The sequence below is a fragment of the Manis javanica genome, chromosome X, assembly GCF_040802235.1.
Source record: "Manis javanica isolate MJ-LG chromosome X, MJ_LKY, whole genome shotgun sequence".
NCBI classification, from domain to species: domain Eukaryota; kingdom Metazoa; phylum Chordata; class Mammalia; order Pholidota; family Manidae; genus Manis; species Manis javanica.
Genome location: NC_133174.1, coordinates 9,228,462 through 9,250,721, shown reverse-complemented (window position 1 = coordinate 9,250,721; position 22,260 = coordinate 9,228,462). Strand labels below are relative to the sequence as shown.

General features: G+C 35.7%; 1 protein-coding gene across 5 annotated transcripts in view; it reads left to right on the top strand.

Annotated features, from left to right (window-relative positions):
* The window catches only part of FANCB (FA complementation group B), a 103,658-nt gene that overhangs the window by 25,486 nt on the left and 55,912 nt on the right, over window positions 1-22,260 (top strand). For 3 of the 5 annotated variants that reach the window (XR_012127501.1, XR_005061853.2, XM_073227912.1), the window contains exons 3-9: window positions 2,261-2,413; window positions 3,162-3,251; window positions 4,960-5,088; window positions 7,139-7,305; window positions 7,926-8,371; window positions 8,488-8,725; window positions 9,249-9,567. Coding sequence is in view for 3 of the 5 variants with exons in the window: in XM_073227912.1 (XP_073084013.1) it covers window positions 2,261-2,413; window positions 3,162-3,251; window positions 4,960-5,088; window positions 7,139-7,305; window positions 7,926-8,371; window positions 8,488-8,725; window positions 9,249-9,567 (1,542 nt within the window). In the remaining 2 variants the exon portion in view is untranslated. Of the gene's footprint in view, window positions 1-2,260; window positions 2,414-3,161; window positions 3,252-4,959; window positions 5,089-7,138; window positions 7,306-7,925; window positions 8,372-8,487; window positions 8,726-9,248; window positions 21,712-22,260 lie in introns of those variants that run through there. The other 2 variants (XM_037020487.2, XM_037020488.2) reach the window with 2 other exon arrangements.

Here is a 22,260-nt window from a genome sequence, read left to right as displayed (position 1 = left end):
CTTTATCTTGGTGTTAAATTTGTACCCACCTACTTGAAAGTTGGATATAGTTTAGGGTAAAATATATTTAATTAAGGGAAAATATATTACTTTAAAAACAGGAGTAAAAGCTAAAAATCTACAATAAAGTGGAGGGGAGAGTGAATACCATGTCAGAACCTGGGTTAAGGGAAGTAATTGCATTTGAGTGTTTTATTTATACTTAGTTTAGCAGTTAAGACAAAGAAAGTAAATAGAGCAGGACTTAGAATTGAATGGAACACACTACCAAGAGAAAATTTTTTTCTAGCATTGAGTTCTGAGGGGAATTTACTATTTGTGGTATTATGTAAGAGGTTTTGAATAATAGAATGGATACATTATTGAGTAATAAAATGGTATCTTTGATAGCACTTTTGCCTCCAAATGGGAGAAAACAAAAGCAGTTTTCCTTTGGGTTGGCTGTGTATTCATCATCCATTCTTTCACTGTCTCATTCCATAAAGGAATTAAGGCAGCTTGCAAAGATAGGTAAAATAGAAAATGTATAAATTAGAATGAGTAATGAAGATTAAGTTAGTATGTTCTCAGATCAGCTCTTCATAAAAGCCCCAGGTATAATGTTTAATCTAGTCAAAGGGCTTGAAACAGAGAGCTGAGTCTAGAGAAAAACATGAGTAGCTTTTCTTAGCATTTCTTTCTTGTATACAAACTTTCTGCAAGCTTTGACAAGAATCAATGTAGCAAGCATTTCAAAATTGACATCATTGTCAAGTATACCTGAAACAGTTATTGGTGTGTTGTAGATTGCAGGAAGTTAATTTGGTCTAGAAGTGTGCTAATATGAAGCCACTAGCCACATGTGGTTATTCACCATTTGAAATGTGGCTAATCTGAATTAGAATGTACAATAAAATATAAATGTTTACTACACACCAGATCTCAAAGATTTAGTAAAAAAATGAATATAAAATATCTCAATTTTTTATTGATGATATTGAATTGAAATGATATTTGGGATATGTTGGATTAAATAAAATATAATTTCACCTTTCTCTTTTCACTGCTGCTAGAGAATTATATTTTATTGGCTACTGGAAAATTTTAAATTACGTATGTTCCTTGCATTTGTGGCTCATGGCCCACCTGTATTCCTTTTGGACAGCACTATTCTGGAGCTTTAGGTTGCAAATATGTGTGGTTGCATATGAGTGAGTGCACAGCTCTATGGTATTCACATCCCAAACACATTACTAATGTCTCTACCTTGTTCATTATACTCCAGGAGCCTCATGCGGGTTGAGAGAAAGGGAGGATTTGGGTTTACAAATAGCTTCTTCCTTGCATGAGTGAAAAATCACAGCTTTGGAAATTAGCCTCATAGAGGAAAAACTATTTGGTTATACAGATTAAAGAGTCTTACATTCTTGCTTTAATGCAAGCTACCCTCTATGATCTAAATGATGTGTCTGCACTTCTGAGTGGGAATTTGAGCTTTGTTGCCTGAGGGAGAAGGGGTATCTGATCTCCATGGTGTTAGTTTTCCAGGGTGCTCATCTGGAGTCTTTCAGCTTTATGGACCTTTAAGAAGTTATCTTCTATTTTCTATCTTCTGAACTTGAGAATCTCATGTTCTGGTATAAACTGATCAAATCATTCCATTAGGCTAGTAAGGTTCTAGGTGCCCCACAGTTAGGATCCCTCCCCTTCTGTGCCCATGATAATGGCTGCCCTGATAAACACCAGGATTTAGGGTGTTAAGTTCATCTTGACTCTTAAAGGTTATTCTGCTTTGAGAGCTCTTAAAGTACCTACCAGTTACCTAATTCAACTGAATTTCTTGTGTAAATTGGTCTAATCATAAGTTCATGCTCACTAAGGCTTATGGGAGTGAGGGTCATCCTTAAATTAACTGTGTTGGAGAGAGAACTTTCACTAGAGTTACTCATGAGAAATGTTAGAATTTCCAAAATATTCAACCATGGAAAGTGTTAGAACTTATAGATTATAATAAATTTTTGATAGAGAAATTAGGAATGTGACAGTGCCTAGACAAACTTTGATAGAATACTAAATTTAAGTACCTTGCTATTTATAAAGTTACTGTAACTCCTTATATTTTCTCATCCCCCTATGTCTTTTATTTTGGTTCTTAGTGTTTATACTACCATTTTCATTGCTTGTTTATAAGCTGAAGATTGCAAATTACAACAACATGCAACAAAAGGATTTAGTTTAGTTCACATCTGATTTTTTTCTCTTCTTTACCCTTCTCTTTCAGGTTGCTGCTAAGTGGGAAAAAGCTAGCTCAGTACTGATAGATGACTTTATTGGAACTGGAACTGAACAAGTACTGCTTCTTTTTAAGGATCCCTTGAATTCAGATTGCCTGAGTTCATTTAAAATAACAGATCTTGGCAATATAGACTATTCGGTAAGTTCTGTTTACTTTTAATGCATTACTTCAAGAATCATTTTAGAAAATTTGAACACTTTAAACCTTTTTGACCCACCATTTAAATAGTTGTGATTTCATGCTTAAACTATTTGAATTTTAAAGATAGATTGAATCTTTTAAATATATGCATTTAATCCCCTTTCAACAAATGTTAGATAAGTGAACTATGCTTTTGATAGTTTATCAAAATTGGAAGACAGTATATCTGATGTTCACTCAAGTGATAATACTGTAGATTAACCTTATTGTTGCTTCTGAAAATCACATACCGAGAAGCATGATAATATTTAATTAATTAACCATTAAATTGAAGTGAAACGGTGTTATTAAAAGAAGTGACAGTTCTTAATATCTTAAGATCTTGGGCATAATGGAGATAATACCCTCAAAGTTTCAGATATATATAAAAGATCTCTGAGCCTGTTTTTTTCCTTAGTAAGATGAGGATAATTCTTGTTTTCTCTAGTTACGTGATTTTATAAAACTCTAGTAAGATGGTACTTTTTGAAGCAGTATACAAATGTTAGGTGGGTAGTAATGGTGGTAATCATAGTAATTTTTTTTCTAGCCACAAGAAGATGATGGGAAAAATATATATATTTTTTTACATAATAATGTGTAACATTAAAAACTTCCCTGTGGACAAACTGTAATTGTATTATGTTAATCTTATGCATTTTCAATTTATTTCAAAACTTCAGTTGTGTATTTTTTTATTTATTAGAGTGAAACATTGGATTGCAGTGATGAAGACTTATTTGAAGGCAAAGAGAATTGTTATTTGATGGTTCCACCTCTGGAAAGAAGATTGAAAGTTAGTGTCTGTGTTTGCTTTTTGCTTTTGCTTTTTTGGATTAGTGGTGTTCTAAATGAAGGAAAGAACATGGAAAGAAAGTTTCTTAAAGTGTAAACAACTCAGGGATTGGGAAAAAATGGTATTTCAAAGGATCTTCACCTTTTCAGTATATCTCTGTAAAAACTATTATGACGTTACTTATAAATGTATCATCTAAAAATGATACCTTTTTGTAGTAAGATTGTATAAATTTAGTAAGCCTCATAAGAAAAAATAGAAGCTCACTTTAGAAAACACATTCTTTCTGGTCTTTAGGATCAGTACCACAGAATCTCTTTTAAAGGAGCAGCAAATATGATGACTATGTTCCAAACACGAATAGTTTACCCTCAAGTTTTTCATATAGAGCTCCCTAAAAAGAGTTTTGTTTTTTCCCCAAATGTCTGAAGGTTATACACATTCCTTGTAAAATACTCAGACTATGCAAAGATATATTAAGAAGAAACTAATGATGACCTGTGATTCTGCTCCTGAGATATAACCAGTTTGAACACTTTGGCATGTATATTCTTGTAGATTTTTTATTTCTGAGGATGCACTCATTGCCCGTCTGCCTACATATTCCTCTCTTCTACTCCCTACCTCTCCAGCAGCCTCACATTTGGCTATCCACCTCTGTTGGGTACATCTCCTGTCCCCTAAGTCATGAATTACTTAGTGAATGAGTGATGGAGTGTGAATGAAGTGGAGCCCACAAAACTAGGCCAACACAGGAAATGTTACAATATTAGCTAGACACTTGGCATACTTTGTGTGGTGAGGTAAGATACAATTCAGTCTTCACTCTCCAAATTGTATTCACTGATAAAGAGAAAAAGAATTTACCTACCTTAAAATGTAATTTAAAAGAGAAAGGAATTAAAAAACAGAATGCATTTTATTTTTTCAATCTAGAAAGACATATTAAAAGCTGGATTAATACTTAAACAGTCTCAGGTATCCATCTGAAGTGAAATAGCTTCCATCAGTTCGATGACGTGACTCTTTAAATTTTCAGTAGCAAAATATATTTCATGAATGTTTCACCCTTATTGATGAATCTATTAATCTGGTGTAATAAAAGGAACAGATAGCTCTTTGCCCAGTCCAAAGCCCAATTTTGCTTTTTTCAGTAGTTAAGAATTGACCCTAGCACTGAGTTTATTATTTAGCACAAAAATAAACTTGTGACAGTTTGGGGGCTGTTATGTGTTATCTTTAAAATTTTGCTATAAAGGTTATATGAACAGAGGATTTCAGACAATGTCAAATTAAAAATGACCATTTCTCTTCATAGTAATGTCTTTTTGAAGCAGAAATTATTTCAACAAGAAAAACTGTTTCTTGTGGGGGTAGGAGTGTTAGTAGGCCTTGATTTTTATTCATATTGATAGGACTTACTCATATTCATACTGATTGATTATGTGACTCAGTGATGGAACAGATGCTAATACATTGACATTCTCTCAATTTGATATATAAAATCCATTGCAGTTATTTGCCCTGTTATTTTCCTTTGTAACTAGAGACTTAAAATTTATGGTTTTGCTCTGAGAACTATTCTCTGCTTTTCTATAGAAAAATGAATTAATAAGTAAATTTGGAGAAAGTACTTCCTGAATTAATGGTATGTCAGGTTTCATTTGGAATTATATCTCTGGCAATGATTTTTCTTCCTGTTTTACAGGTTGGTTTGGTTTCTAGTCAGGAATTACAGCAGCATCTCTTGCTTAAGGAAAAAATTATTGCAAAATATTGCAAAACTTTAATAAACATGGTTCAAGGGAAGGATGATAGTACATCAAGTACAGAGGAGGTAAAGTTAATCATGTGACTATTTTATCATTTTATGATGTGAAAATCTACAGGCTGTTGAAGTAATAAATTGCAATAGTGGGATATAAGGAAATGCTGCCCAGTGGAACCAAGAAACAAGGTGGCAGAAATTATAATGGTGGGCTTTTATGACAGTGAGAACTATTTGATTAAGAAGCCTATATTTTACCAATTTGCAAATTATTCTTATTTTGTAGGACATTAAAATCTGTTACCAGGAACCTTGGGGAACAAGTCCTTCTGTTTAAAAAAGATTTAATTATTAAACTTTTTATTTGTATAGTTTGAATAGAATTATTGCTAAGTGAATTATATGTTTTCTGACTCCTTAAACAATATACTGAGCATTATTTAACCTTGTATCAGTGATGGCATAATTTCTTCATTGGTATAATAATTATCCTTTTAGTCTGTTGCCTGCTCATTTCTAAGGATATTTCTTCTTTTAGTTAATGTCCCTAACTTGCTGTGCTTTTTTAGTCCTTGTATCTGCTTTTTATGATTTTACTCTGGTTTTCCTTGTGGTTGACCATCATAAGAACTGCAAGGAACAGTACTTGGCAGTTACTTATTCCAGTATGATGATGGAGAAAGTTAGCAAAAACTGCATTGACTTCATAAAAATAATATTTATGCATATTAGTTCCATACATAGAAAGTATAGCACAAATAAATCAAGGAGAGCTGGACATAGAGAAGCTTGTTTTGCGTTGTATTCCCTCAAGTCACTTTAATGCCTAGCTCTGCTTCCTTCAAGACAATCATTCTTGTAATGGTCTGTGCTTTGTGTCTGTATTTCACTCTTAGCAATATGAGGATTTTGGTTCAAAGATGAGTCCATTACTGTAAGAATCATAACAAAAGCACACCATGCTGCATTTCTGTATTACTGTTCTAATATCCCAGAAACCTCACGAAAGTCATTGTTAAATCTCCCAGTTTCCCTTCCTCACCTCACCCCAATGATTTTGTCAGTATTAGAAAAGGGGAAGAAATGTTTAGAAGTTAATTCATTGAAGCCATTGTATGCAAGGCACCATTTATGGCCTTTCACGTGGCTATTTTGAAAGCAATTCTGGCAGGTAGTAAAAGTTTCTTCAGGTTTTGGATGAATAGCCAGCCTTAAGTCTTACAGCTACTGGCAGAAGCATCAGATTCCTAGGGACATGTTTAGTCCACTATAATGTGTTAAGTGCCCAAATCTTTTTTCAGTAATTACCACACAGTGGGGCTGTATAGAATAATGGGTAAGATGGAGCATGGGCTCTGGAACCAGTCTGCTTTGGTTCAAATCCCAGCTCTGCCACCTGCTAGCTGTGCGACCTTGGGCAAGGTACTTAACCTCCCTGTGCCTCATTTTCCTTTTCTGGAAAATGTAGATAATAATACTACTGACCTAGGGCATTAGGGTTGATGTGAAGGTTAAGTAAATTGCCACAAGAATGGCATTTAGAACAGGGCCTGACATATAGTAAGCATTCAGTTAAGTGTTGTCTATTATTATTATCATTACTCGTCCTCCTCTTCCTACTTCTATTGTTATTATTAATCTGTATGTATATGGAAATGAATGATACTGGCCTCCTTATAAGAATAAAATTATTGCAGTAACTGATCAGCAGTCCAGAGGTAGCTTAATCAGTTTTATTCATACAAAAGTGTACAGTTACAGGTTTAGTGCAAGCCACTGAAATAAAGATTGGATTGTTTTCAGTATGCCTGGGGCATATATTGTCAGATTATTTTTCAAAATAGACTCCAGATTTATATCCCTGTTGGCTCTGTGTTGGATACCCCATCTTGTTTCCAGTCAGGTCATGCTTTTTGATCTGAGTAGACAATTATGTATTTGTTTTATAATAAATTTTATTTTAGTGAATCATGTATGATCTATAACATAGATGATAATTGATTTTAAAATATGTAAACCATAAGGTCTGGCCAAAAAAGCTAATCTATGTTATTTTTTTAGTTTTACTATGTTTGGTAGTATTTTTGTAATCAGTTATTTAAACATGTTTTTCTATAAGGGATGTCTTGTTACTCTTTGTGGTAAAGAAGAAAATCCTGTCTATACCTTTGATGGAAAGTCATCAGACAATTTTCAGAATTCAGAAAAGCTAGTGGAGAAGCTGTGGTATCGTGTAATAGAGGATAGCTTGGTTGTTGGAGTGAAAAGCACATCTTCGTTGAAGCTGTAAGTAAATTCTAACATCATAACATTGTCTTGATACTCTAGAACAACACTGTCCAACAGAATATAATGCAAGCCACATGCATAATTTTAAATTTTCTAGTAGCCATATTAAACAATGTAAATAGAAACAGGTGAGATTAATTTTAACAATGTTATATCCAAAACATCATTGCTGAGGGCTAAACAATATTCTGTATTAAAAAGCACATTTTATTCAAGTCATTTAGGGAACTAAAAATGCAGTTTTTAGCAATGTTTGCATTCTGAATTAACGAAATAAACTTGTTAAAAGTTTTTTTCTTGCTTAAAAAGAAGGGGATAAAATAACGTACCTCAAAAATAAAATTAAGCATTATTTTACCATTCCTTTCTCTTAAAAAATTAATTTCCTAAAGTCCAACATATTTACAGTGTTTTTGCTTACCTATTTCAAGAGAAGTGTTAATATAGACTCTTTAAAAATGTTTTAGCTTTTATGCTTAATTTTCTGGTGTATTTTACATTTGAAATGATGTTTCCTAGGAAAAGAGAATTTGTTGTTTGTATGGCATTTAATCATCTGTTTGATTTTAAAGAATGAGCTTTCAGATGAAACTGAACTCTTGAGGTTTTTTTTGTAGGTCCCTGAATCATGTGACTTTATTGCTGTTAATGGATCGGCCCCATAACTCCAGCATTCCGCTTATTAAATGTCAAAATAGGGTGATTAAGTTGAGTAGGGATTCTTTTCCAGTACCACGCTCAGTGCCATACAAAATAAGATCAGAGGCAAAAAGAATCAAGTTGACTGTTGATGGTAAGAAAGAAGAGGATGAAGAAGAGGAAAGCACTGTTTGTGAACAACCACCTGAGAAAGAGTGTATTCAGATAATTACTGCTGTAACATCTCTTTCACCACTTTTAGCATTCAATAAGTTCTGCTGTGTTGTGCTGCTACAAATTAGGGAAAGAAAAAATGATAACTCTTCTGAAGATCATTATATTCAGTGTGGCAGGATCTTTTTAAATCTAGAAGATCTTTCAAGTGGGAAATACCTGCTGACATTTCCAAAGAACAGACCTATAGGTAATTCTTGTTCATATATTTTAATTATATACATAATTGAATCCAAAAATTTTAAGAATTCTCTTTATTTGATAACAGAGTTTAATGACAGAATTCGTGACATGTTTTTCTTGTAGAACACATGGAAGATCTCTTTGCACTTCTCGCAGCATTGCACAAAACTTGTTTTCAAATCACATCACCCAGCTGTTCTCTGACTCCAGTGAAGACATGGCTCTTAGAATGCATGAAATGTGAAGTAGTCAAAGATTTTCCAGAAATTTGCTTTTGCAAAAGGCCAGGAAGTTTCTATGGGACACTCTTCAACTGGAAACAAAAAACACCATTTGAAGGGATTTTAATAGTCTATTCCAGGTAATGACACCAAATTGGAATTGGTCCAGAGAAGTTAATGTGTGTGTGTGTGTGTGGTCAGACAGCAGTCCCCACAGTAGAATTCTGTGCCACTGTGAGACATGTCTGGGTCATTGTCTGGCTTGGCATGAATGGACAGGTGACCTCATTTAGAAACTGAAGCTGTTCTAATTTATGTTGGTTTTGGCTTTTGTTGTTGTTGATTAGAGCCAAATAATTATTTTAAGATTTCCCCTGAACTTCTTCCCCATGATGAAATTTAAGAAACATGGTGTTGATCTTAGTACTCAGAGAAAAAAATTCTAATAAGGAAGCAACCTAATTGATATTAACTGACTTGATATAGTATATTGGATTGGTAGAATCTGAATTGTATCAGTGATCATGAGCACACCTTATCGGTTCTATTCATTGCTTGAGGTTCTATAAATGACTATTAATTGACTACTACAACATGTTATATACAACTGCTTTGTGCTATGTGACAAGTTTTATAATACTGTATTTGTTTTTTTTATCCCAGGAATCAAACAGTTTTGTTCCAGTGCCTTCATAACCTCATCAAAGCTCTCCCTATAAAGTGTTTCTTCAAAAATCTGAAATTAGGAAATAAGGATTGCCTGATTGATTATTTGGCATTAAGTTTGGAGAAGGAATTGGTTACCCTTGGTTCTCTTTCTTCTGCCTCAGTTAAGGTTGAAAACAACCCAGTGCAGAGCTGTGAAGCAAGCAAAGAAAAAGGTAGTGGAGCTGTGGCAGCTTTATCAGACACAAAGGAAAGCACCCATCCATACAGAGAAGAACTTCAGAGAGAAAAGCAAATGTTGGGGATGAACCTAACAGTGAGTGGTACCCTTTACAGAGAAATGACTTTGAAATTAGCTGAAGTTCAGCTACAATCAGACCTTGCTGCAGAGAGAGTGACTGGTTTATAATTACAATCTCAATTTGATTACACTTCAAAATATGTTTTCCTTGCCAGAACGTTTTGGTTACACTTGTTTTCATTTTACATTATATGCCTCCTTCTTAAAAATGAAGATTGAGGCTTGCTGTAGAATCTTTGGTTTTGATAATGTGTAGAACAGCATGCCTTAGAATAGCAGTCTCAACTGGGGCCATTTTGCCTCCTACCCCCCACCTCTCAGGGGCATTTGGCTATGTCTCGAGACATCATCTGGTTGTCAGAAGAAGTGAGGAATGGAGGGGAGGCAGGGGTATCATTGGTGTCTAGTGGGTGGAGGCCAGGGATGCCGCTAAACATCCTCCTCTGCTGCCCCTGCCACAGAGAAGAATCCGGCCCAACATGTCAGTAATGCTGATGCTGAGAAACTGCCTTAGAGTTTCCATTTAAGGCAGAAATGATGTAACTATTTTGGTCTAAATCTTCAAAAAACTTATAACAGTCCTTTTATTGTATTCTGCTTAGTAAAACCTAGCATACAAAAATCAGCCTCAAACAGATCAATAAGGTTGTCAGGAGTCACAAGTTTCTGTAAACATTAAACTCCTAAGGAAATTTAAATGGCAGAATAACTAAGTGAGCCCATTAAGATGAAAATGTTTGAAATCCTTGTTAATTTGAACCTTAGTAGAAAGCTTCTCTAACGTTGTGTAAGTCTATAGGAATGTGCAAATTCTAGGGCATTTTTTTTGAAAAGTGTCTCTTTCAAAAGGGCTGGGCATACCTCACAGGCCACTATTTTTTAATAAAATTAAAAGTGCCTTTAAGCCATCTGAAATTCCAACTCTAGGCAAAACTAAAATATAAAATTCTAAATAAATATTATTGTGGTGGAGAAGGAGTGAGAAATTTAAAAATAAGTGAAAATACACTTCAGTAAAGAAGTGATTTTTAAGGGGTCCAATGAGACATTTCATAGAAAGTAAAAATTCAACCTATTCCTTTATTTTGGAAAAATACAAATTCTGGAGTAATAAGAGAATGTAAGGAGAGGGAAAGACGCCAAGTATATGGGCCAAAACAAATGTTTCTGATCCTTTTTGCTCTAAAATTCTTAGGTGAGATGGAAGTTTCAACCTCAGTTGACAGAAATAAAGATGATTATAGAAAGTGGCATTTCATTCTTGCAGCTATGAAGTGCTAATTATCCTCATGCCTTCGAAGTACTTGTACCTAGTGATCTGGTGATACAAATGGTTTTAGAGAATATAGGTTATTATTTTCTTATCTGGGTTTTTATATTATCCATGTAATACACTACCTTTCTTTTTAGTAACCCAGTGCAAATTGAGATAGCACCCTGTACTTTATTTCTATGAAATGCCAGTGGAAAATACTTCAGACTTCTGGGAAATGGAAATGGAATGATTTCAGGATTAACTGTGGAAATCTAGAAGCAGTGTATATCAGTAGATATATTGAAACTGCCCATGACATGTTCTCAAAGAACAACCAAGTATAGTATATAGGAACTAAATTGTAAAATGGAGGTTGTCAAAAAACAGAATTTAATCATGATAGTTTATCTATAGGAAAGGATAATAAAAAAAAGCATGCTGCTTGTTCATATTTATACAGGCAACCAAAAAAGTACATGTATATGTTTACTCTCTATATATATACCAAATAACCTCTTTACAAGTGAGTTTTGTACTCCAGCATAGTTTTTCTACTTACTGCAAGTTAGAAAATCCAGAGTTTGAGGAAATGATGCCCTAGCCGCTCTCATGATTGAGTCGTGTTTGCCTCTGTGAGCATATTCCTCTGACCACCACCCTCTTCATGAATCTGAGGCTCCCCTCAAAAAACATGATCCTTCCAAATCCACATCACTAAAGTGAAAATCAGTTTTGTTTTGGAACAGAGCATGCCATAGTTTTCAGACACAAAACTTTCTGTTGGTCTCCTGATCCCTTAACTAAAGAAGGGAGTGTAAGCCAGCTTAGGTATGACGTTACTCAGTTTGGTGTGCAAGCCAGCTTTGGTGTGGTGTTACACCGTTTGGTGAAAAGTTAAGTCAAATTAAAGGGTTGGACGCAAGCAACTTTATCCTGTACCCTTGTTACTAATCTCTTTCAAAATCAGCAGACTGTTTAAGAAGTCTAATAACAAGCAAGTGAATCTTTTATTGTCCTGATAATATCTCTTTATACCATATAGAATTGACTCCTCAATTTTTTCCCTATTCTCAGAAAGGGAAAGGTCTAATTCATTTACCTCTCTTCCTGCCCTTTCTAATAAAAACAAAAAATTTAATTGTCTAGGCTAAAAAACGATGTAAAGCGTTGTTTTTCTTTCTTTTTGCTCTTTCCTGTCTGCTTTCTTTCTCTTCTTTCCAGTCTGTCTGTTTTTCTCTGTCTGTCTTTTTTGTCTGCCTTTCCTGTGTTTCTTAAAACTTGGAGAATACCAGATATTGAAAGGTATCCTTTTTCTTTCTTGTACTGAAACTTGTGAAAACATTACTTTGCATTCTAAGAACTGGGGACTAAAAGCTTTTTCTTGGGTAACCCCATCTGGAGAACTTTAGGTTTTTGCTGCTAAAGACAGTGTGGTACAGTGGAAAAACTACTGATCATAACTGTAAATTGAATCCTTAAAAGGTTTGTTCTGTTTTCCCTCTTTGTGTTTCTTGAATCTGTTACTTGAATTTCTTACTGCCTCAACAGAACAGCCCTATTCTATAAAATATATACTACAGTGCTAAATATCGTCACAGTGCTAATGGTCTGCCTTCTTTTGAGGAACTTATTGCAATAATCCTTTATTGGCTATTTACTCAGTAGGGTAGCAGGCACTGTTCAGGTGGTGAATGTTCATAAGGGTAGAAAATCAGACACCTATCATGCCCTTGCCGTTGAGATTTTTCCTGTGCTATACTTGTGAGCAGCTACCTGGACCAAAGTACCCATGTGTGTAACTGTAGGTCAACATGATGGTCCTGAGTTCAGCCAGAAAAATTCTTTAGCATTTTAAGCTTCACTGTAATTATCCATTTCCCCACTGCAGCAGTCATAAGTAGTGTTATGGGCGAGTAAAGCATACCATTTGTAATTAGCCAAACTATTTAGCACTAGCCTCCATGTCAGTAAGGAGTGGGAGAAAAGTGTTATGCACTCTACTGATTGCCTGTCCCCCATTGATTTATTCCTTTTCTCATGCCAGAACTCTAGTTTTGTTCAAGAATTACTTTAAAAATTATTTTAAACATATAACTTTCTACAGTTCATGTGTTTAGGGAAGTGGATCCCATCTCCAGTTCCAGAGGTTAGTCCTGACAAGTCTACGCCAGTTAGTATAGGACATTTTCCTGGTTACTGGTCTGGGATGGGCACAAGACCTAAATTGGGCCTAACTGGACCAAGGGTATAAAAGGATTGATCCTTTGGTGAGGAAGAGGCTCTTTTCCTGTCCTGCTGGAAGCAGATGGCCCTTATTTTAAAAGTTTTGAGTTATCTTATAATCATAGGAAATTAGGCTTTAGAATGAATCTGATATTGTATACTGTGAAATTGTTTTATTATACTGCTGAATCAAACCTAAGTCTAAATCTTATCCTTGCCCAGGACAGCCTACAACTTCAGAAAAAAAATTCCTTGTAACGGAAATCAAGATTTCTATTACTTGCAGCTGAAATCATTTCTCACTGCTAGACATGGAAAAAAGAATCCCAGAGAACAAAGCTGTTGGCCATGAAGGGTCCCAGGACAGGCACAGTTGAACTACAGACACAGGATGCTTGTACCTGCTAAAAGAAGAGTCAGAATGAGCCACCCATCTCTTGCCCCCTTTCATTTCTGGGCAGTGGTTCTCTAAGCTTCTTTCCTGTTTTTTGCTTTGGGGGATTTTTTTGCTTACTACTCAGATTAGTTCATACCTCATAGTAGTTTATACCTGAGATAAACTTTAATTTTTAAAAAATTCTTTATCTTCTTTTTCTATGCCTTAACTTAGCTTCCCACTGGTGTTACACCAGGCCGCTTATTTAATTATGCTTCCTCATTGGGTTAGAGGTATGTGTCAGATTATTTAACCTGTTTCTCCATATTTTCTGTTTTAGAATATAAAAGTATAAATGTAAGGACCATATTTCTTAGATACCAGAAGAATTCAGACTTGTAAAGCTCTTCTGACAACTCTTCTCATATCCTTGGCTCTATCCCGTCCAGTAGGAAGAGAAAGAAATATTTATCAATTTGGATTGTTCTAGGAGTCTTTGTGCCAGGAAAACCAGGTTTGATATTATGGGGCTGTTTTAGAAATAGAGTAGTATTGCTATATCAGAAGAGATACACAGTGTTATTAATTTACATCTTGTAGCCTTTTCAAAGGTAACAAGTATGTGCTAGAAGATGAGCAGTTGCTTTTTAACATATATGAGGAAGCAAAAGATCTAAGTTCATTCCAACATCATTTAAAAAACAAAGTGATGTGAAGTTTTGGTGTAGTTTTTATAAGCCTGAAGGGATGTTTTAGCATTTAGAATGACTATGTTATTTGGCTATGTCAAGTGTGATAATAAAATCCTGCTTAAGTTATCTAAACAGAAAATGAATATGCTCTAACACTTGAAAGATTCTAGTAAAGGTAGTAAAAACACTGGGAGTTGAGGGGAGGTGGTAGCATTTGAAAGAAGCCAGGACCGAGTGTTCTTGGCAGTCTACAGAATTTCCCAGAGGAAGTGAATGTGCAGTACATGCATTAGGCTCGAGAAGGGGAGATGGAGATTGGTGTGCGGACTGGAGTGGTGTTTCCTGAAGCCAGTGCCACATGGAAGGGGAAAGAATTAGTCTGAAATTATAAATAATAGGAAAAACAATTACCCACAACATTTAGGGCAAGAGTTGAAGAAAACTGTGAGTCACACTTCGATACCAGTTTTCTATGATGTGGCGTGCTAGGATATAGCAATAGCTAATAACATTTATTGATTACTATGTACCAGACATTGATTTGAATGCTTAGCCCATATGATCCTTACAACCCTATAAAACTGTGCTTACCAGGACGGTGGCCAGTAGTCATTTGTGGCTATTTAAATTTACATTTAAATCAATTAAGATTACATAAAAAATGTAGTTTCTTAGTTGTACTAGTCGCATTTCAAATGCTCAATAGCCACATGTGGCTAGTGGCTACCATTTGGACAATACAGAATAGAACATTTCCTTAGTCACAGAAAATTCTATTATATAATGCTGTTATAACGTGTACTATTAACTCTCTTTTATTTATAGGTCAAGTAACTGAGACCCACATTAGTTAAATAACACACCCAAGGTTATACAGCTAATAAGGAACAGAGCCAAGATTCAAATCCAGTATAGCTTCAGAGCCTTCACTCTCTCACCCCTATGGTATTCTGCTTAAAAAGACAGTTTGCAATCAAACAGTGCCATGTCCTCTTGATAGTTTTATGTTAACAAAATGCACTTACTGAAAAAGGGAAAAAAGATTACAAGAAATATACAATTCAATAAAAGTGTAAGTTTGTTAAAATAATTGAAATACTGGGGAAAATGTGTGCTATGTTACCTTAAATTCTGTAATGGGCAAGTTCTTAGAGTTGATTGATGGCCTAAGCTGAGTTTTATCTCTTAACTACTGCCCTCCATCTATATCTAAATACCTGAATCTCTCTTCCTGTTTCATTTCACTTGTCTTTGTTAGAACCATTGCTCTCCAGAATTACTGTGTTTATCATTGCTCACTCATGTTTCAGGCTTTCTTAAATGAAAGTGTCAGATCTTTAAATAATCTTTAAATAACTTCTTTTTGAGACTACTCAAGGAGGTCTTGAGATTCTATAAAGTGTTTGTCATTGCTGGGAATTCTAAGAAAAGTTGTGAGCTGTCTAAGTCTAAAAAACTTAAATATTTATTCCATATGGGTACTACATCATTTGAGAAGAGGAGGAGTAGAATTCTGTCTTCTTTTTTAATCATTTGTATGTTCTAATTCTTCCAGTTGATGTGCCTATAGAAAACATTTCATCTCTTTCAAAATACCAATGGTGTATGAAGTGGGAGGGTATACAGAGAGATTTCAGTCAGTCATAAGTTTATTGATGTTTCATTGAAAACATTGTCATGCCCAGGCATATAAATAGGTGCTGGAGATAAAAAGATAAATAAGACTTTTCTTAGGTTTCAAAAAACTTGCAGTCCTAATGGGAGAGACAGTGGCAGAGTTGTATGCCATACTGAGGTAATTCATAAAAGTACTCCCGGGGTTCCATGGGAATATTCTGAGAGGGCGCTATACCCAGCAGGGGCTCCATTTGACAGCAGGTGTTTTTAATTTTGGGTAATAGGACTCTTTGGGAATCTAATAAAAGCTAAAGATACTCATGTTCAGGGTGGTTGTTGAGTAAAGTAGTTTAAAATATAATGGGATTGAGATTTAAGATGCTGGCATGAGAGGTGAGACAGAAGCTTCCTCCTAAAACTGCATATAATACAAAAATATAATTAATACAACTAATCCTGAGAGAGCAACAGGAAAGAGGCCTATGCCAGATTGCGTACACCTGGAGAAAGAGCAGACCTCATGGAACAGCGTAACTTATAAAAGCTGGGTCCCAGCAGGACCCAAGCCCTTTCCCCACCCCAGCTCACCGACGGGAGGAAGAGAAACTGAGCAGGGAGGGAGTGGAGGCCTGGAACTGCTGAATACCTAACTCTGGAGATCTGCTGTGGGAGCACAAACATACATTTCATGGTGCTTTCATGATACTTTCATGATTACGGGGTTGGAAAGCTAAGACAGACAGAATTCCTGGAGAGACTGAGATTCCAGCTGCTTGTGGAAAGCAAGGATCCATATCCAACTGCTCTGGGACAAAAGCTTATACCTGTGTGCTCGGCTCACTGGTTCAGGCAGTGGAGACAGGCATAGCAGCTGGGAAGCAGGAAACAGCTCTATCCTCCCCCCAGGCATCAATCCCACTCCCCTGTGACCCTTGACATTGCCTCAGGGGTCGAACAGCTCCAGAGAATAGAGCGTATGGACACTAGAGGGTGCCACACACAACTATGAAATGCCAAAGGAACCTGGTACAGAGTAAAATTAATATAACCCCTGAGAAAGATGACATGGAGCTCATGACTCTTCCTGAAAGGGAGTTCAAAATAAAAATCATTAACATGCTAATGGAGGTATGGAAAGATATTCAAGGACTCAGGAATGATTCTGGTCAGAGATCCAATCGTTAAAGAGCACAGCAGAGGGTATTAAAAGCAGATTAGATATGGTGGAGGAGACAATAAATGAAACAGAAACTAGAGAAGAGGAATACAAAGAAGCTGAGGTCCAGAGAGAAAAAAGGATCTCCAAGAATGAAAGAATATTGAGAACTTTGTGACCAATCCAAATGGAACAATATTTGCATTATAGGGGTACCAGAAGAAGAAGAAGAGAGAGAAAGGGATAGAAAGTGTCTTTGAGGAGGTAATTGCTGAAAACTTCCCCAATCTGGGGAAGGAGAAAGTCTCTCAGGCCATGGAGATCCACAGATCTCCCAACACAAAGGACCCAATAAAGACAACACAAAGACATACAGTAATTAAAATGGCAAAGATCAAGGATAAGGACAGATTGTTAAAAGCAGCGAGAGAGAGAAACAAGATCACATACAAAGGAAAGCCCATCAGGCTAACATCAGACTTCTCAGCAGAAACCTTACAGGCTAGAAGGGAGTGGCATGATGTATTTAATGCAATGAAGCAGAAGGGCCTGGAACCAAGATTACTTTATCCGGCAAGATTATCATTTAAATTTGAAGGAGGGATTAAACAATTTCCAGATAAGCAAAAGCTGAGAGAATTTACCTCCCACAAACCATCTCTACAGTCTATTTTGGAGGGACTGCTATAGATGGAAGTGTTCCTAAGGTTTAATAACTGTCACCAGAGGTAATAAAACCACAGTAAAGAAAGTAGAACAGCTAATTACTAAGCAAATGCAAAATTAAATTAACTATCCCCAAAGTCAATCAAGGGATAGACATAGAGTACAGAATATGACACCTAATATATAATGGAGGAGGAAAACAAAGGAGGAGAAAAAGAAAAGAACCCTTAGATTGTATTTGTAATAGCATATTAAGTGAGTTAAGTTAGAGTCTTAGATAGTAAGGAAGTTAACCTTGAACCTCGGTAACCATGAATTTAAAGCCTGCAATGGCAATAAGTACATACCTATCGATAATCACCCTAAATGTAAATGGACTGAATGCACCAATCAAAAGACATAGAGTCACTGAATGGATAAAAAAACAAGACCTATCTATATGCTGCCTATAAGAGACTCACGTTAAACTCAGAGACATACACAGACTAAAAGTGAAGGAATGGAAAAAAATATTTCATGCAACTAATAGGACAAAGCAGGTGTTGCAGTACTTGTATCAGACAAAATAGACTTCAAAACAAAGAAAGTCACAAGAGACAAAGAAGGACATTACATAATGATAAAGGGGTCAATCCAACAAGAAGATATAACCATTATAAATACCTATGCTCCCAACACAGGAGCACCTTACATATGTGAAACAAATACTAACAGAATTAAAAGGGGAGATAGAATGCAATGCATTCATTGTAGGAGACTTCAACACTCCACTCACTCTGAAGGACAGATCAACCAGACAGAAAATAAGTAAGGAGACAGAGGCACTGAGCAACACATTAGAACAGATGGACCTAACGGACATCTACAGAACTCTGCACCCAAAAGCAACAGAATACACATTCTTCTCAAGTGCACATGGAACATTTTCAAGAATAGATCATATAAGGCCACAAAAAGAGCCTCAGTAAATTAAAAAAGATTGAAATTGTACCATCCAGTTTTTCAGACCACAAAGGTATGAAACTAGAAATAAATTATGCAAAGAAAATGAAAAATCCCACAAACACATGGAAGCTTTGCAACATGCTCCTAAATAACAAATGGATCAATGACCAAATAAAAACAGATCAAACAATATATGGAGACAAATCACAATAATAATTCAACACTGCAAAATCTGTGAGACGTAGCCAAGGCCGTGCTAAGAGAAAAGTATATTGCAATACAGGCCTACCTCAGGAAAGAACAATCCCATATAAGCAGTCTAAACTCACAATTAATGAAACTAGAAAAAGAACAACAAATGAGGCCCAAAGTCAGTAGAAGGAGGGACATAATAAATACAAGAGCAGAAATAAATAAACTTCAGAAGAATAAAACAATAGAAAGAATTAATGACAGCAAGAGCTGGTTCTTTGATAAAATAAACAAAATAGATAAATCCCTAGCAAGACTTATCAAGAAAAAAAGCGAGTCTACACACATAAACAGAATCAGAAATGAGAAAGGAAAATGGACACCACAGAAATACAGAGAATTATTAGAGAATACTATGAAAAAGTATGTGCTAACAAATTGGATAACCTAGAAGAAATGGACAACTTTCTAGAAAAATAACCTTCCAAGGCTGACCAAGGAAGAAACAGAAAATCTGAATAGACCAATTACCAGCAACGAAATTGAACTGGTAAACAAAAAACTACCTAAGAACAAAACCCCTGTACCAGATGGCTTCACCACTGAATTTTATCAAACATTTAGTGAAGACCTAATACCCATCTTCCTTAAAGTTTTTCAAAGAGTAAAGAAGAGGAAATACTTCCAAACTCATTCTATGAGGCCAGCATCACTCTAATACCAAGAACCAAGCAAAGACACCACAAAAAAAGAAAATTACAGACCAATATCCCTGATGAACATAGATGCAAAATACTCAACAAAATATTAGTAAACTGAATTCAAAAATACATCAAAAAGATCATCCATGATGATCTCCAGGGATGCAAGGATGGTACAACATTCAAAAATCCATCCACACCATCCACCACATTAACAAAAAGAAGCACAAACACCACATGATCATCTCCATAGATGCTGAAAAAGCATTTGACAAAATTCAACATCCATTCATGATGAAAACTCAACAAAATGGGTATAGAGGGCAAATACCTCAACATCATAAAGGCCATATATGACAAACCCACACCCAACATCATACTTAATAGCAAGAAGCTGAAAGCTTTTCCTTTAAGATCGGGAACAAGACAAGGATGCCCACTTTCCCCACTTCTATTCAACATAGTACTGGAGTTCCTAGCCATGGCAATAAGACAACACAAAGAAATAAAAGGCATCCAGATTGGCAAGGAAGAAGTTAAACTGTCCCTGTTTGCAGATGACATGATATTGTACATAAAAAAACCTAAAGAATCCGCTCCAAAACTACTAGATCTAATATCTGAATTCAGCAAAGTTGCAGGATACAAAATTAATACACAGAAATCTATGGCATTCCTATACACTAACAATGAACTAGCAGAGAGAGAAATCAGGAAAACAATTCCATTCACAGTTGCATCAAAAAGAATAAAATACCTAGGAATAAACCTAACCACGGAAGTGAAAGACCTATACCCTGAAAACTACAAGACACTCAAGAGAAATTAAAGAAGATACCAATAAATGGAAACTCATCCCAGGCTCATAGATAGAAAGAATTAATATTGTCAAAATGGCCATCCTGCCTAAAGCAATCTACAGATTCAATGCAATTACCATCAAAATACCAATAGCATTCTTCAACGAACTATAGGAGAGCATTCAAAATTCATATGGATCCACGAAGACCTCGAATAGCCAAAGAAATTTTGAGAAGGAAGAATAAAGGTGGGAGCATTATGCTCCCCAACTTCAAGTTCTACTACAAAACTACAGTAATCAAGACAATTTGGTACTGGCACAAGAACAGACCCATAGACCCATGGAACAGACTAGAGAGCCCTGATATAAACCCAACATATATGGTCAATTAATATACAATAAAGGAGCCATGGATATACAGTGGGGAAATGACAGCCTCTTTAACAGCTGGTGTTAGCAAAACTGGACAGCTACATGCAAGAGAATGAAACTGGATTATTGTTTAATGCCATACACAAAAGTAAACTTGAAAGGGATTAAAGACTTGAATGTAAGTCATGAAACCATAAAACTCTTAGAAGACAACATAGACAAACATCTCCTGAATATAAGCATGAGCAACTTCTTGAACACATCTCCTTGAGCAAGGGAAACAAAAGCAAAAATGAACTCATGGGACTACATCAAACTAAAAAGTTTCTCTACGGCAAAGCACATCATCTATATAACAAAAAGGCATCCTGCAGTATGGGAGAATATATTTGTAAATGACATGTCTGACAATGGGTTAACATCCAAAATATATAAAGAACTTACACACCTCAACATCCAAAAAGCAAATAACCCATTTAACAAATGGGCAGAGGATATGAAGAGACAGTTCTCCAAAGAAGAAATTCAGATGGCCAACAGACACATGAAAAGATGCTCCACATCACTAATCATCAGGGAAATGCAAATTAAAACCACAATGAGGTATCACCTCTCACCAGTAAGGATGGCCAGCATCGAAAAGACTAAGAGCAACAAATGCTGGCGAGGATGCATATAAAGGGGAACCCTCTTACACTGCTGGTAGGAATGTAAGCTAGTTCAACCATTGTGGAAAGCAATGTGGACGTTCCTCAAAAAACTAGAAATTGAAATACCATTTGACCCGGGAATCCCACTCCTTGGAATTTACCCAAAGAATACAACTTCTCAGATTCCAAAAGAGAAATGTACCCCTATGTTTATCGCAGCACTTTTTACAATAGCCAAGATATGGAAGCAACCTAAGTGTCCATCAGTAGGTGAATGAATAAAGAAGAGGTGGTACATATACACAATGGAATACTATTCAGCCATAAGGAAGAAACAAATCCTACCATTTGCAACAACATGGATGGAGCTGGAGGACATTATGCTCAGTGAAATAAGCCAGGCAGTAAAAGACAAATGCCAAATAATTTCCCTCATTTGTGGAGTATAACAATAAAGCAAAACTAAAGGAACAAAATAGCAGCAGACTCAGAGACTCCAAGAATGAACTAGTGGTTACCAAAGGGGACGGGTGTGGGAGGGCGGGTGGGGAGGGAGGGAGAAGTGGATTGATAGATACTATGTTTAGTACACATGGTGTGGAGGATCATGGGGAGAACAGTGTAGCACAGAGAAGGCACCTAGTGGATCTGTAGCATCTTCCTATACTGATGGACAGTGACTGCATTGGGGTATGGGTGGAGACTTGATAATAAGGATAAATGTAGTAACCACATTGTTTTTTCATGTGAAACCTTCATAAGAGTGTATATCCATCATACCTTTATAAAAAAATAAATATAAAAAATAAAAATAAAATAAAAAACAGAGAAGTAGTCAAGGATAGGTTAAAAAAAATATATATATATATCTATATATATAATGGGATTTTGCCTGATGATTCAGGGATCACTGCCAGACCTGTTGCTGCCCCATGAAGAAAGGACCAGAAAGAAATGTATACACAAAGACAGAAGTTCAAACCAGAGCACTTGGGACAGTAAAAAGGGGTCCAAACTATTTAAATTAATGGATTTTGAAATATTTATTGATTGAACACTGG